Raw genomic sequence first — 15,253 nt, 5'->3', positions numbered from 1 at the left:
CTCACACATATGTGTGTGTGTGTGTATGTTTTATTTATTTGTTTATTTCCCAGAGGAGTGTACCTACGGGTTTGTGTACGCTTCGGGAACACTTGGGTCGATCAGACCTGGTTATGTAAAAGAGCTGGATTTGCCCACATGTAGTTAATAAATTAATGAATATCGTACAATATGTACGGTCATCTGGCATACAATTATGTAAATATGTTTGGACACATAACTGTATATATTTGTGAAGGTTTTTTTTTACACCTTGACATATATTAAGAAAGAAAGTTCCTCAGCTTAACCCCTTAGAGGAGAGAGAGAGAGAGAGAGAGAGAGAGAGAGAGAGAGAGAGAGAGAGAGAGAGAAATTCCCTCTAGGCGTATTGGGACAAAAGGTTAGGAAGCTTTTGACAACGATAGGGATCCCGGGCATATGGACGTTGCTTACTTTAATTATGGACAAGATCGACTTGGTCTGGTTTATGGTTTAGATACATACATACATATGTATATATATATATATATATATAGAGAGAGATATATATATATATATATATATATATATATATATATATATATATATATATATATATATTTATATAAGAAAGGTAATTGGGTATATGCAAACAAAATGGAATAGAATTGGAGTGCCTGTTGACGCCGACGTTTTAAATTTACGAGATGGGAATGTAGAGCCAATTTTTTCCTTTTTTACGGAACGAAAAAATGTATGGACACCGAATACAAATGAAAGCAAACACTTAACGCTGTCGAGATGAGTTGCTTGCCTAGTGTATGTAGAGTAAGGCTGATAAATGTGAAGGTAGGTGGAAACAATAATAAAAAGAGTTAGCTCTCTTTGTGAAGAGAAGGAAAGGGGGATGGGGGTCGTTAGATTGGTAAAAATCATGATTATGTGTAATTTTTAAGCGTCGGTAGGAAGACTTAGAAAGTGACGGATAGTTGGCATAGGGGAGGATTTTGAGTGAAAGATCATAAACGTTCGGGTTAGGTATGGGTGGTAGTGCCGTCAGTGCATCTCACGTGGTGCACTGTAGGCATTACTTAAGGGTCTTTGCAGCGTCCCTTCGGCCCTTAGCTGCACCCCTGTCAATTTTACTATACCTCTTTTCATATTATCTTCTTCCATCTGACTTTCCACCCTCTCTGACAATTGCTTCATAATGCAACTACGAGGTTTTCTTCCTGTTACACCTTTCAAACCCTCTTAAAGTCAGTTTCCCTTTCACCGCTGAATGACCTCATAGGTCCCAGCGCTTGGCCTTTTGCATAACTTCTGTGTTCTGTTCTATTCTATAAATATTCAGGAAGCGGTATTGTGTAAAATATAGATATGAACGTCACAGTTTGTGATGCTGTATATAGAGAAAGAGATAATTGTTGTGGAAGTTCTGTTAGCATTATGTTGATGCAAGCTGGGAAATTATGTACCTTGTAAACAAGTTTGTTGAGGTTTTGACTATTTACCTCACGAATGGCATAGTGGTAGACGTGAGAGACTTGTAAAGAGAAGTGTTTAAGGGGGGGGGGAACTTGATTGAAACTTGTTTCCCACTGACTTTGTAAGGGAGACGAAAATGCCTCCTTTGAGGTTTTCTTTTTCTTTTGGATTTTATTAGTTTTGTCCGCTGGTTAGTTATTTTAGGAATTCCTCTTTTTCCTTCTTCCTTTTTGCATTGATCTCTTAGCAGGATTTTTTGGAAGCTTATTTTCTGATTTATTGCTCAATTACCGGTCAACAGAAGTGATTGTCATACATGAATATATTTTTAAAAACTAATAGGGAAGATATTTTTACGAAATGTATGAGCAAATCTGCATGTATAAGGTGGGTCATTATTATTATTATTATTATTATTATTATTATCATTATTATTGTTGTTGTTGTTGTTGTTGTTGATTGTGTACTCATACTCTCAAAAGTGATGGAAAAATTTAAATAATTTTGCAGTAGTATCGTACCTCTGAGAAACCAAGTATATTGTGTGCGTTACCTGTGTAAATTTTATGCTTCTTGAATGTTTACAAATGTAGGTAAAACTTCAGTAGAGTAACAAGGGTTAGAAGGAACCTTCATCCCCGTCTCATACTATATTACTAGTATAATAAATGAAACAAATTTTGGGTATATATGGTACATATATTATTCCCATGTCTGCAGAAATTGCGACTAAAATGTTTTCTTTGTAATGACTGACATAAATACCAGTACACTACATACCAGTGGGAAAACACTTTATTGAATTTTTTTCAGGTGGAAAGAAAATTTTGTAATGCATTTTTTTCTGGTGCAAAGAAAATTTTCTATTGGATTTTTTTCTGGTGCAAAGAAATTTTCTTTTGAATTTTTTTGGTGCAAAGAAAATTTTTAGTGCACGACTATTTTTACAAAGACATTTAATATCATAATATACATAGCCGTGATTCGGCTGACTTCAGACTTTTTTAAGCCTTGCCGAAAACAGTTTAACCTTTAAGTAACGCAGTAATGAATATCATAATAGAAAAACTTATTTATACAGACCAGTCAGAGAAGTATATAGATAATGACATTATTAGAAAGGCAGTTTAGTTCTGATTGGTGGAAAAAATGAATTTAGATCTATGAATTTCCTCTTAGCAAATAATTATGTACGGGAAAATGTAGACAATTATTGTGTTCGGCTAACTTCAACTCGTCTTTACATTATAATTTTTATTTTCCATTTTTAAACATATGCATACACGTATATATTATATAATGTATAAATATGGAGAATGACATTGCAAAGAGAAAAAGCCATTAAGTAATTGGAGGGAAGCGCAAACAGCGAGATAGGGTGAACGGGGTCGGGGAGTGACACACACACAAAAAAAAAATAATAGTAATAAAGAGTGTGGGTACACACTACATCTAATAGTAAGATTGCTATGATTATTGTTTAGAAGTTCAGTCATTTCCCATAACAGCGGGCGACTCCACTGTCATACTTTATTATTATTGTTATTTTTGTTGTTATTGTTTTAATTATTATTAAAAGGTTGTGTTTTCGAATGATGAATGAAAATTAAAACAAACCAGTATGTATATATATATATATATATATATATATATATATATATATATATATATATATATATATAATATATATATATATATATATATATATATATATATATATATATATATATATATATATATATATGGGTGTGTGTGTATGTATGTATGTGTATATATATATATATATATATATATATATATATATATATATATATATATATATATATATATATATATATATTTTCATTCTACAAGCTAGCACAAATATCTTTAAGCACACGGATACCAAAATGGACATTTTAAAAATTAATAGGTCATAGTGGAAGATGCAGATTGTAAAAAAAAAAAAATTAAACGTGGAGACTGTGTAAGTTGGAGAACGCAGAGAGGCACTCGGGAGACTGTTTGACAAATGAGTCTGCCTTAGCCTTTCCTCCTCCTCCTCCTCCTCCTCCTCCTCCATCTCCATGTCTTCTTCTTCTTCTTCTTCTTCTTCTTCTTCTTCTTCTTCTTCTTCTTCTTCTTCTTCTCCTCCAGGTGTTGAATCCAGCGAGTAATGAGGTTTTATGGCGGAGGGCATCTTTCGAATCTGCTTGCTTGGTTTTGTGCTTGGTGTTTGTGAATGTTGTTCGTCCTTTTGGAAAGTAATGCGAGTTTATAGTCTCATTAAAAGTCCGTTCTCCATTAGCGTTTTATACTTTTTTTTACTTGAGATATTATTTTGGAAGTTTTCTATATGCTGTTATCTAAAAGGAAGTTTGTTTTAATATACAGCCTATCTAAATCAGTATAATTTTTTATAGTAATTTTTCTGTTGTTTTGTTAACTTTCCGATAGAAACGGCTTATTATTCATTCCGTTGACGCAGGTCATATTTTTAAGGCCGGAAGCTGTGCCTTCATGCTGTGTTAACACACCGGCATCACATGTCTGTGTGGACCTGTTTGTTTCTGATTATAGATTCATGTGGACTTGGGAACGCAAATGTCGAATATTACGACATGTTCACTATTCTTTAATAGCGTTACTATGCGTGCCTTTTTATATATTTTTTTTCTGTTCCTGTTCAAGTATTTATCTTTTTCATTTCCCTATTTTATATACAGTATAAATGAAAGTGTGAAATGAGAAAAGATGGCATTGCATTACAAGGTTTTAGTAATTATTTCTTTGAAATGCATAATATGCTTGTTTTAGTTTGAATTCAGCCTAAGTTTATACACCCGGAAATGCTTTACGCATGTTATCATGTTTTAAGTCACGTTTCGTCGTCACTATATGGTTTGGGTTGTGTTTCGAATTTCAACATTATCAAGTTTTCCTTGTCATCGCTTTTAATTTGTGTGGCATTTTATGTAGTTAGATTTTTCTCTTGACAGATGTTGCCTTGAATGCCAATGATTTTTTTTTATAACACATGTTCTTGTTTTATTAACTACTTCAGAATAATGTTTGATGTCAGGTTCGACTTTCCTTGCCCATTGAGAATTCTAAAGAAGAACTGCCACTTTTTCTTTTTTGTCACAAAAAAATCAAATAATTATTAAGGGACAATAATAAATTGTAAGAACTGTCCTTGATGTTCTTGTCATTTCTCGTCGAATTGGTAGCTCACGGGAGGACCTGGTAGACCTGATCTGATTAAGTACTCAACATGTCAGCTGGGGCTAAAGCAGCACTTAATGGGTGTTAATGTATGTCAGTTGATGCCAGGGGTAGAAGGTGTATAGTGAAAGCAGCCCACGATTGTAGCGAGTGGAAGCGAGGGCCTTGCGGTTATCATAAAGTAAACAAGGCAGAAGTTGGAGGTGGGTGTCTGGTGTTACTTCGACGGGTGGGGGTGGTGCAGGGGAGGGGCGGAGGCGGAAGATAGCAGTGGGGAAGGGTGTGGGAGTAGGGACGAGTAAGAGAGAGGAGGGGGCTGATATTAATGGGGTCTAAGGGTGGGAAGTAAGGGTGCCAGTGCCACTACAGTTGGTTCCATCGTTGCCGCATCACGTTTTTCATAAATCCAAAGATGTTCTCTTTCAGAATTAAGTAAATCCTAGTGAAACTTCATGTAATAGCTTGTAAGAATTGAATTCCATCATTTACGAGTCCTTCTGAATGATAAGTAGGTGAGAGATGCATAATAAACGTCTTAAAACACTGGAAAAGTTCCCGCGTGAATGGTAACACCGCCGAACACAGACAAACTTCAGATATCAAGAGTGTTGTGTGTGTGTTCGCAGTTTATGTCGTGACGTGAGTGGACGGGGTCTGACGTTAGTGTGCGGGGAGGTGGTAACGACGGGTGATCGCTCGAATCGGCGAACTCTGTTTTCGTGTCTTTTCTGAGTTCGTTTTCGTAGTGACAATCGTGAAGTTGTAATAGCTGAAATCAGGACACAGAATTTGACAGTTCGTTCAGCATAGTGTTACTGTTTATTGTTGTTATTACAGTTTCTATTCGCGTTATTTATTGTGCTTGAAGAATAAGTGGAAGTTAGAGGAGTGTTTATGAATACCCTAAGTGAAAGATATTTTCGCTGTTATGCTGTTATGTTATGGTAGTGACTTCATAATGTATCGTTCCTCATATTAATCATTCTATTAGGTATTCTTTATACCTTTCTAATAAATTATATTTTAGAATTTCAGAAAATCATTACCGGTATTGTAATTAAATTGTAAAGTTATTAATTCTTAAATTTCTGAGAACATAACCAACATTTCACCTTCATTTGCACAGTGAGAGCAATGATTGATGAAAATAGAAATTTGGTGATAATGGATCAGGCTTTGGAAGGGATATGATGATGCCTCTTGAGAATGACGTAGTATAGAGTTCATCATCATAATCATTGAAGATTGTAGTGGCAGATTGACTTTTTTTTATCTTTACCATCGTTTTGTCAACTTCATCGTCAGAAAATGTTTTAAAAATTAATTTGTGTGTATCAGTATCAGTAAGGTTTCGTAAGGACTGGCCTTTTTCCATAAATGTTTTGTCACTATTGAAGGACGTTTCTAATTCATCTGAAATATATATAAAGCAATATACTTACCATTAAAAGCTTGAAGTTTGCTGAAGTAAATAAGAAATACATCAAAAGTTCTCATAAACATCTATTGGTGGCCGAATGTTCGAGTCTGTGCTTAGCAACTGTTTATCTTATACTCTGTGATCTTCACCGGCATAATCCCCCCCCCCCTCTCCCCAGTTTGCCATGTATCATTATTGGTTAGCTGATAAATATAATTATTGGCCAGCAACCTTTGGAAAATATAAAATTGCATATGTGGGCACCAAATGTTGAAATGTGTGCACATACTCGAAATATTATACTCGAGCATTGCCATGCTGCATTATAATTTTATTAGGTAAATTATTATTGTTGATGTGGTTTCTTTTGTTGGTAGTTTTGTTGATGAGCGACCTAATTAACTACCAATAAAAAGCTTGTATTATTATGGTTATTATCGTGGTCATATATTTACTGGTCATTATTCTCATCGGGGCGTTATCTTGACTAACTTTAAACAGGTTGGAAGATAGAGCTTCCGAATTCGGAAGTCAGCAGGACCAAATTGGAGGGGGGAAGCTTCCCAAGCTCCACGTGTCACTGAAGCAGCTCCCTCCCAAAATGACTTTTCAGTTCAGTCCAGTAAAAGTTATATAACGAATTGCTGAATTTCACCTCGAAGTTCTATTGCCCCTAGGTTAATGAGATTTCTGTGGGATATTGCTATTATTATTCACTTGAAAATGGCTTACCAACACCTCAGAGAAAATAACGTGAAGTAATATATTATATTATTATGTTAGGAGTTGAAATTGCTGAGTGTTTCCAAGTTGGTGTTGCTCTCTTCAGTTAAAATTGTTGAGTGTCTCCCAGATGTTGTCGTTCTGTCTAGTCAAGACTGCTGTTTCTTCCATAGTTGTATTTGCTCTCTTGAGTTAAAATGTTTCCCAGATGTTGTTGCTCTCTTGAGTTAAAATGTTTCCCAGATGTTGTTGCTCTCTTGAGTTAAAATGTTTCCCAGATGTTGTTGCTCTCTTGAGTTAAAATGTTTCCCAGAGGTTGTTGCTCTCGTGAGTAAAAATTCCTGAGGGTTCCCAGTTGTTGTTGTTGTTGCTCTTGGGAATCAAAATTACTGTAAGTGTTGCTCTCTATGAGATAATTGCGGAGTTTTTCCCAGATGTGGTAGTTGCTCCCTTGAGTCAAATTTGCTGAGTGTTCCCTGGTTGTTGTTGCTCTCATAAGTCAAAATTGTTGCGTGTTTCCTAGATGATGTTCTCCAGAGTCAAAATTGCTGAGTTTTCCGTAGTTGTTGTTGCTTTCTCGAGTCAAAGTAGCGGAATGTTCCCTAGTTCTAGTTGCTCTGCCGAGTCAAAATTGCTGTTTCATAGATTTATTGTTGCTTTTTTTCTCTTTTGGACGTATGTGCATGAATTTCAACTCATTCTATTGTTGTTTTTTCCATTTATGCTAAAAACCATTATATATATATATATATATATATATATATATATATATATATAGTATATATATATAATATATATATATATATATATATATATATATATATATATATATATATATATATATATATATATATATATATATATATATATATATATATACATACTGTGTGTATTTAGTGTGTGGAATACCCAACGATAACACGGATTGAAGATAGTACAAAAAAAAAAAAAAAAACGAAAACAAGTGTGATAAAACGTACACATTTCGCGTTCCCAAGACGACGCTTACCTAACGTTGCTTTTCCTGTATCCCGTCGTTATAAATATCTTAATTATGTAATGCTGAGCAGTATGTCGTCCGTACAACAGATTTTGGTATTACGTATTATGTAAGGTATTGTCGATACTTAGTTTTGTGTAATCTTAAAATGGCTTCTATACCGTGACCCTTTTCACGAGGTATTTGACCCCAAAGCGATGCTTAAACGAAACCTTTTCATGATGATCGCAAACTATCCTTGATTGTAGTTAAATGCTGATTGAGTCATCAGTTAGTTGATTTTACGAGTTAATTACTTCTCTCAAAAGGTGATTCAAAGTGAGTGCATCTTGCGTCATCTATCGGCTAATTGCTTTTCCCTTGATGACAAGGCTAGGAGCTTAAGAGGGGTTATATCATAAGCCTCTTGAAATATTGGCTAAGGGGGTTTGGATTATGTGAAGGTGTGTGTGTGTGGGCAGATCGTCTGTAACCGTACGTGACTAATCTCACACACACACACACACACACACACACACACACACACACACACACACACACACTGAATATTCGCAGTGTATCAGAATTAGTTTACCAGTATTTAGAACCCACAGGCTGGGTGAGAATGACGTGGCTGTATCTGTCAAGAAGTGGTTCAAGTATTTCCGATGTTGAACTGCGTTTTCAGAGTTCAGGGCTTCTGAGAATTTAGGGAGTCGCTTATGTCTGTCCTCGTAAACGGGAAATCCATTATCAGTCACAGTGGAGGGAAAAGATTGGGACCTGAATTGTTAAAAAAAAAAAAAAAAAAAAAGAAGTTGTGCCTCTGTTGACATTAGCCGTGAATGGGTAACGTGGAAATTACAGTCATATCTATGGAAAGAAGTGACCAAGTAAATTATGGTAGTGTATTTGATACAAGTAAATCTGACGTAGAATGAAGCAATGACGTTCTTAGGTTGCCATGGAAGTCATGCATTAAAATTGTTTATGTATCTGAATTTTAGGAGATATAATTCTGATATTTTGTCAGCAAAGCATCCTATAAAACTGTTTATGACTCAGTTTTATGGAATTCTGTCAAAATTTTATTAAAAACTTGCAAAATGATAGGAGTTTTTTTCATTCTGGATGAATAGTTTTAAAATTTTTTAAAATGTTTGATCTTTAAAAATGACCGAATCCTTCACGCCTCTTGCCGAGAATATTTTAAAAATAAGAATGCAAATTTGTTTGGAAATCATAACGGGAAAGGCAGTATTATTCGAAAGTCTGATGTAGCCTATTCGTTTTTCATACACTCACATTTGACGTGTGTATTCTGTATTTTCACCTGTAAAACGTACACTGTACAGGCATACCTGCATACAAGGCTGTCATGTTTAAAAGGCAAGTTGAACACCTGTTGATTCACATGGAATTCCTTGCCTTTTGTCGATACCACATGTGAACGAATAAAAAAAAAAGGCTTCGTTGTAAACGCTGAGTCATAACATGTAATCCTATCTGTTGCTGTATTTATTTGGTGTAATTTTTCCTCAATTAAGATCTTCACAAACCCAGGTGTCGTTCAGTTTTGAAAATGACTAATGCTTTATGTTAGTTTTTGCTGGTCGAAATTTGGTAAGATTGCATCATTTTTGTTTGTCGAGTTTTAGATGTCATGTTTTGAAGCACGTTATTGAAAAACGATTAGTTTGCAAACCACTTTTTTTTTACATTAACTTACGTCTTAGAGAGCACAGACTGTCTTATAGACTGGGTACATCTGGTTTGGCTTCTTATAAATATAAAGAAGCTTCCCCTTTGTAACACTCATTTCCACTTGAGATTTGAATATTATGATTAGATTCATTATAGCTTTGTAAAACTTTTCGTTTGATTGTGCATTTTACCATTTCCGTTGGAGTTGGAGTAGTAGAATTTCTTTCTGAGTTTACATTTCTCAGTGTACTTTCATGGGTTATGTATTGCAGATTTTTCTTTTGAGTTTAGTCTGTAGAATTTTCTCTTTACTTAACAATTTATCATTTGTTTTCTTTTGAGTTTGGATTCTGTCTTTAGATTGTACATCTTAGAATTGCGGTACTGTAGAGAGTATAATGTTAAATGATAACGGGCTTGTTTTATTGTATTTTCTTTTGAATTTACAAAGACTTTCGTAGTAGATTTCCCTTATCGAAGCTTCTGTGTTTAGGTTTGCAGATAGCATCCTCTGTTGAGTTTATATTGTAGGATTTGTTTTTGAGTTTTTGTTGTAATTACATAATGTTGTTTCCTTTTTTTTTGAGTGCATTGTAGAAGTACCTTTGGCGTTACCTTCCTAGAATTTCCTTTTACATTTGCACCGTAGAGCGTTTTTTCAGGTTTATTTGCATTATAGCAATTTCTTTTGAGTTTGAATCTTAATTTCCTTCAGTTGAGTTTTCATTGTAGTATTTAAACGGGAGTAGTAAACCCTTTTGATTGCTTTATCGTGTTTTCAAAATGAATCCATTGCATATACAAAAAGACTTTGGAAAAGCAAAAACAAAACTACTCAGTTTATTTTTCTTGAGGAAAGTTTGTTCAGAGTCTAGGGGTTTGTGGATTGCGTTACTCTATCGTAGGAATATTTGTGTTGAACAATTTGTTTTATCGAATTCCTGCGTCGGAAACTGAAGGTTAATAGCTGGATAAATAAGCTGATATTAGTGTCCTTGCAGGAGTTTTATTATTGTGCGTAATTTGTTTCATTATTGCCTTTTCAGTCAACATACCAATCTTTGTTGACCTGTAAGCTTAACATAAGGTAGTTTTATCAGATTGTTCCAGCATTTTGGTCTCTTTTAAAACAGGAGTCTATGAAACAAACATTTACTCGATTCGGTTGTGTCAGTCAGTCAGTCAGTCAGTATGGCTGGCTTTAGGTAATGCCAATTGCCTAGGCATTGTTTGGTATCACTGATTACTCTTTCCACTGCGCGATATTCATTTATGTAGATGTGTTAGAATGTATACGCATTCGAATGTGATTGTTTGCGCATGAAGCCTTACAAATGCATTTGCTCTTTTGCTTTCTTTTTGTTTTACATATCAGTTGTGTTTTATAAGATGGTTGGGCCGTTGGCTACTTATGATATTGATAGAAGCGGAGTATATTCCCCCTCTCTCTCTCTCTCTCTCTCTCTCTCTCTCTCTCTCTCTCTGTGTGTGTGCTTGAACGACTGAACGATGGTCAAGATGGGGTTTAGAGGTTACATTCATCATGGCCGGATTTTGAGTGGGAGTAAATATTTTGGCAGGGCGTTCGTTTACTTTTATTGATTCTTGTTTATATTTGATTTTAAGATGAGAACTGTCAGAATTTTATCGCTAAGGTATCTTGAATCTGGTATTGGACGGTTTATTGGGAATACGTTGTTGTGTAACATTTCGAAGTTTTAATAGAGTTATTGTTGATGAATTGAATGATAATGATGATTAATTTTTTGTGTAACACCGTGGGTCCTTTTGGTATCGTAATGACCCCTAGTATAATGGTTTGAATCCTTGTGCATGAATATTAAAAGTCGTGTGCAGTCTCCACGTCACTCGTCGTTTGAACTCAAACGCCATCGACCAGATTTGGTTTCTGGCGGAGCCATTAAGGTCATAAACGAAACACCTGGTCCGTTTGTATCTTTATTTGTAGACATTAGAGGAATGTGCCCTGCGTCGTGTGTTATGCAGAGTGAATTACACGACGCCAGTTGTAGTATGAGATGTACTGCAGATTGTGATGAACTAAATTTACTGGATATAATTGGCAACTCAGATGAACCCATGACTGATATGCGAGTCAAGAATCGTCCTCTGCAATTGTTTTGCTTGATATGCTTTGTGATTTGTCATCTTTTATTGTTTAGTACTGGATTAATCTCATTACATGTCCACTGCAAGAACAGGGACGTTACCAAGCCGTAAATGTGTCATTAATTTATGTTTATTTCTTATTCAGCACTTATGGAAGTACAAATAAACAAACGCTCATGATCCATGATATGAGAGGAAGGTTGAATAGCTTACACTTCATGTAAGGTTGTGTGGATTCGATGCCATTTTATGAAAGAATACACGTCATAAAGTACCCAGATATATGTTCTCAAATCGAAGAAGGTGAAAAGTTAACCGATTACGTGTTGCAGACTTGAGCATGTGTCACAGAAGAGCCCGAACCCCTCACACCTGTCAACTGGGATTACTGGTGCTGCTGCTGCTGCTGCGTGGTTTTTCACATGTAGTCTGTACATCCGTAGAGGCTTTGCGTTGGAACAGGGGTCATGAAGTTCGAATATTAGCAATCGAGATTACGAGAGAGAGAGAGAGAGATTTGGATAGTTATTTCGTCTTTGGGGTGGTCTTTAGAAATTATTAGCATTCTGAAACACACACACAGACACACACACACACACACACACACGCACACACACACACACACACACACACACACACACACACACACACACATATATATATATATATATATATATATATATATATATATATATATATATATATATATATATGATAAAAAAACACAGAAAAACTTAAGTAAAGATGGAATTCTAGCACTTGTTTGTACAGTTGTGGAACCATAAGATAAGCTAAAAAATAATTTAAAGATAGAGAAAGACCTCACCAACTGCAACAACAGATGGTGGAATTTTATTTTAAAAAAGTACTAAAACCTACAGTAGATAGATACACAATTTAAAGATAAACGTCTTTCAGATAATAATATAAATCTCCTGATATTGGAAACAAATGTGTGTGTGTGTGTGTGGTATCAGAAGAGGTTTATATTATTATATGAAAGATGTTTATCTTTAAATTGTGTAATCATCTACTTTGAAATTCTCCATTAATATTGTAGGTTTTAGTACTTTTCTTTAATGCGGTTGGTGAGGTCTTTCTGTCTTTTTAATTAATTTTTTTTATTTTACCTTACGCTTTCCCTTATCTGTACAAACAGGTTGTAGAATTCCATCTTTACTTAAGTTTTCTGTTTTTTTATTTTTTAAACACTTTTTTTATTTTTTTTAAAGATTGAGACAATCACTTCTTTTAGGCTGGGCTTCACTTTTTCATTTATCTGTCAATTTTTGCACCTTGGCTTGTTAGATTTATTTGGGCAGGTTACCAAGCTTCATGTAAAAAGGGTATGCCGTATATATAGTTAGTTTCAAAATTAAGAACCATGATATCAAAACTCAGGATTGACATTGTAAACAACGCAAAAGAACCATAAGTCTGAGAATTTAAGTATTGTCAATGGATTCACAGACAATTTCAGGACACTCTTTTTCCTGCAAAAACAAGTCTTATCACTTGTGAAGAAATTAAGTACATTGCTACCTGTAGGTGCCTGAACTGCCAATTATTTTTTTTTATCATCACATTCAGAAACAGTTAGAATTTAAGTAAATGCTGTATGGTGCCTGCTTTTGCAATTAACGACAGTGTGTGGAAGGTCTTGTGTGGCTATATCTAATTTATTTTATATAAAAGGAAAATAGATTACATTAAAAATTAAGAAAAATTACTTTTTCTAATTTCTTTCAGACTTGAAGAGACAGTAAGAAATAATTTTTTTCAGGTTTGGTATTTGAATGTCAAAATCTTTTTCATTAGTAGTGATATAGAGATTGCCAGACAAAAGTCAATACATATATTGGATATTAAAGTCTTATGTATTTTCTACAGATATTTGCAAACTTGAAATATAGTGATCAATATATTTACAGTATATGCATTCTGCCTAGTAGAATGTTTCTTTTCATGAGACATAAATTATATGAATTACTGATTAGTCTTACAGTGTCATTGCCATGTTTTGCCCTCATTGCAAAGAACATGGTTATACAGTGCTTTATTTTTGTAGAGATCATTTGAGAGTCTGAGAAGCCTTAAGGTAATTTTTTGGTAAATTTTAACATGTACTGAAAACAGTAAAACCTACAACCTTTGGAATACAGTTAAAATGCCAGATACTGTGCTGTAGTATGTTACTGTTATTTGTTCTTCCAGTAGCGAGTTTGCAGAAAGCATAACAGTAGATACAGTATATTCCACAGATTTGTTGGTTTTCAGTAATTGCAGTATTTGTTGGAAATTTGTGTTTTAGAAAAACAAGATTTTTGGCAACCAGTGATAAATGTAGAGTAATTTCTGACTGAGAGATATTAATTTTAGGTTTTATCTGACAACTGCAGAAAGTACTCAGATAAAATGACAATGTGTTTTCAAATTGCTTGAAATTCATGATGGATTACTCATGCAAAAGCATTTGCTGTGTAGTTTAGAGAGTTAAAACACAAGTCATGGGACTGCATCCTGCCCGAATTTTGCGTCAGAGAAGCCTCACTCCTCCTTCAGTCCTTCTCAGGCGGAGTAAAGTCCGCCAGGAGGATGAAGTTGATACCCTCAGCTGGGCATTCGGTGGCTGGACTGAGCGAGGCAGGCTTTGCAACTGGCAGGAATGGAAGTATGGTGGAACGCTGAAGGAACTGGAGACAGAAACCAGCAGCAAGGATGCTGTCGTGCCAACGACTTACGATGTTATGTCAGTGGTGGCGCATGTCATAATCGGCATGCTGCTATTAATCCTGGCTTTGTCCATGTCATGCTTTACACTCATGTCAGGTACATGTATTGGAAGAACATGTTACAGTTTAAAAGAGTTTTTGTGGCTTAACACATAAAGGATATGACTTGTGACTTGAACATTTAAGTGATTACATTTGGCTTTAATTTGGTGTTTTATGGCCTGTTGTTTACAATAGAAATTCATTACTTTTAGGAATCTTACAGCTGATTTCGCTATATCTGCTGTATACTTTTCTAAAAGTCTCATTTTCCATTTTGCTAATGTTGTTCAAGCATTTTTGCTTGTAACTAGCTTATAGTTGTTGGTTTCTAATTTTTCATGACCATAATACTCTTGTTTCTGAAGAGCACCAGTCATGTTACGTAAATTTGTAGTACTGTACGTAACCCTCACATAACAGAATTTTCATATTCATGGACAGCGTTCAACTATAAAAATTAAGGTTAAATATATTAGTGCTGTCTCAGAGTATAGTTGGGATGTAATTTAAGTACAGTATAGGGTATTTTGGGACTTCACCTTGGTTTAATTACATTATCTTTTCTTTAGACATTCTGAAATATTTGGAATTTTTATTTTTAAAGGCTAATCATTACATGAGAAGATTAGGTCGTTATTTCTTAGCTCAAGTTGTATTCTTTGTACTACCATGGTATCTTTCACAAAGATGGAACTGTATTTTTATTTTGATTGTGAATTTGAAATCGAGAGGCAAGGACAGTTACACATATATGTTGGCGATGAAACCTACCTTAACTCAGCTTTAATCTTTTTGCTATTTGAGGTAGTATGAAATAAAATGTAATTTTTTGTTTCGGAACAGTGAAGGATTTTTTTTTAGATTTTTGTA

At 34.6% G+C, this 15,253-nt stretch overlaps 1 protein-coding gene across 5 annotated transcripts in view; it reads left to right on the top strand.

The window, feature by feature from the left end:
* The window catches only part of LOC136847808 (protein ST7 homolog), a 56,187-nt gene that overhangs the window by 22,907 nt on the left and 18,027 nt on the right, over positions 1-15,253 (top strand). The window contains exons 1-2 of one of the 5 annotated variants that reach the window (XM_067119730.1): positions 5,278-5,312; positions 14,009-14,438. The exons of 2 other annotated variants lie outside the window; for them this stretch is intronic. In XM_067119730.1, the coding sequence (XP_066975831.1) occupies positions 14,117-14,438 (322 nt within the window). In that variant the 5' untranslated portion in view covers positions 5,278-5,312; positions 14,009-14,116. Of the gene's footprint in view, positions 1-5,277; positions 5,329-5,423; positions 5,449-14,008; positions 14,439-15,253 lie in introns of those variants that run through there. 2 more of the 5 variants (XM_067119731.1, XM_067119728.1) reach the window with 2 other exon arrangements.

The sequence above is a fragment of the Macrobrachium rosenbergii genome, chromosome 17, assembly GCF_040412425.1.
Source record: "Macrobrachium rosenbergii isolate ZJJX-2024 chromosome 17, ASM4041242v1, whole genome shotgun sequence".
In the NCBI taxonomy this organism is placed as follows: Eukaryota; Metazoa; Arthropoda; class Malacostraca; order Decapoda; family Palaemonidae; genus Macrobrachium; species Macrobrachium rosenbergii.
Note: the sequence above shows the minus strand (reverse complement) of the source record. Positions and strands in the feature narration are given on the sequence as shown.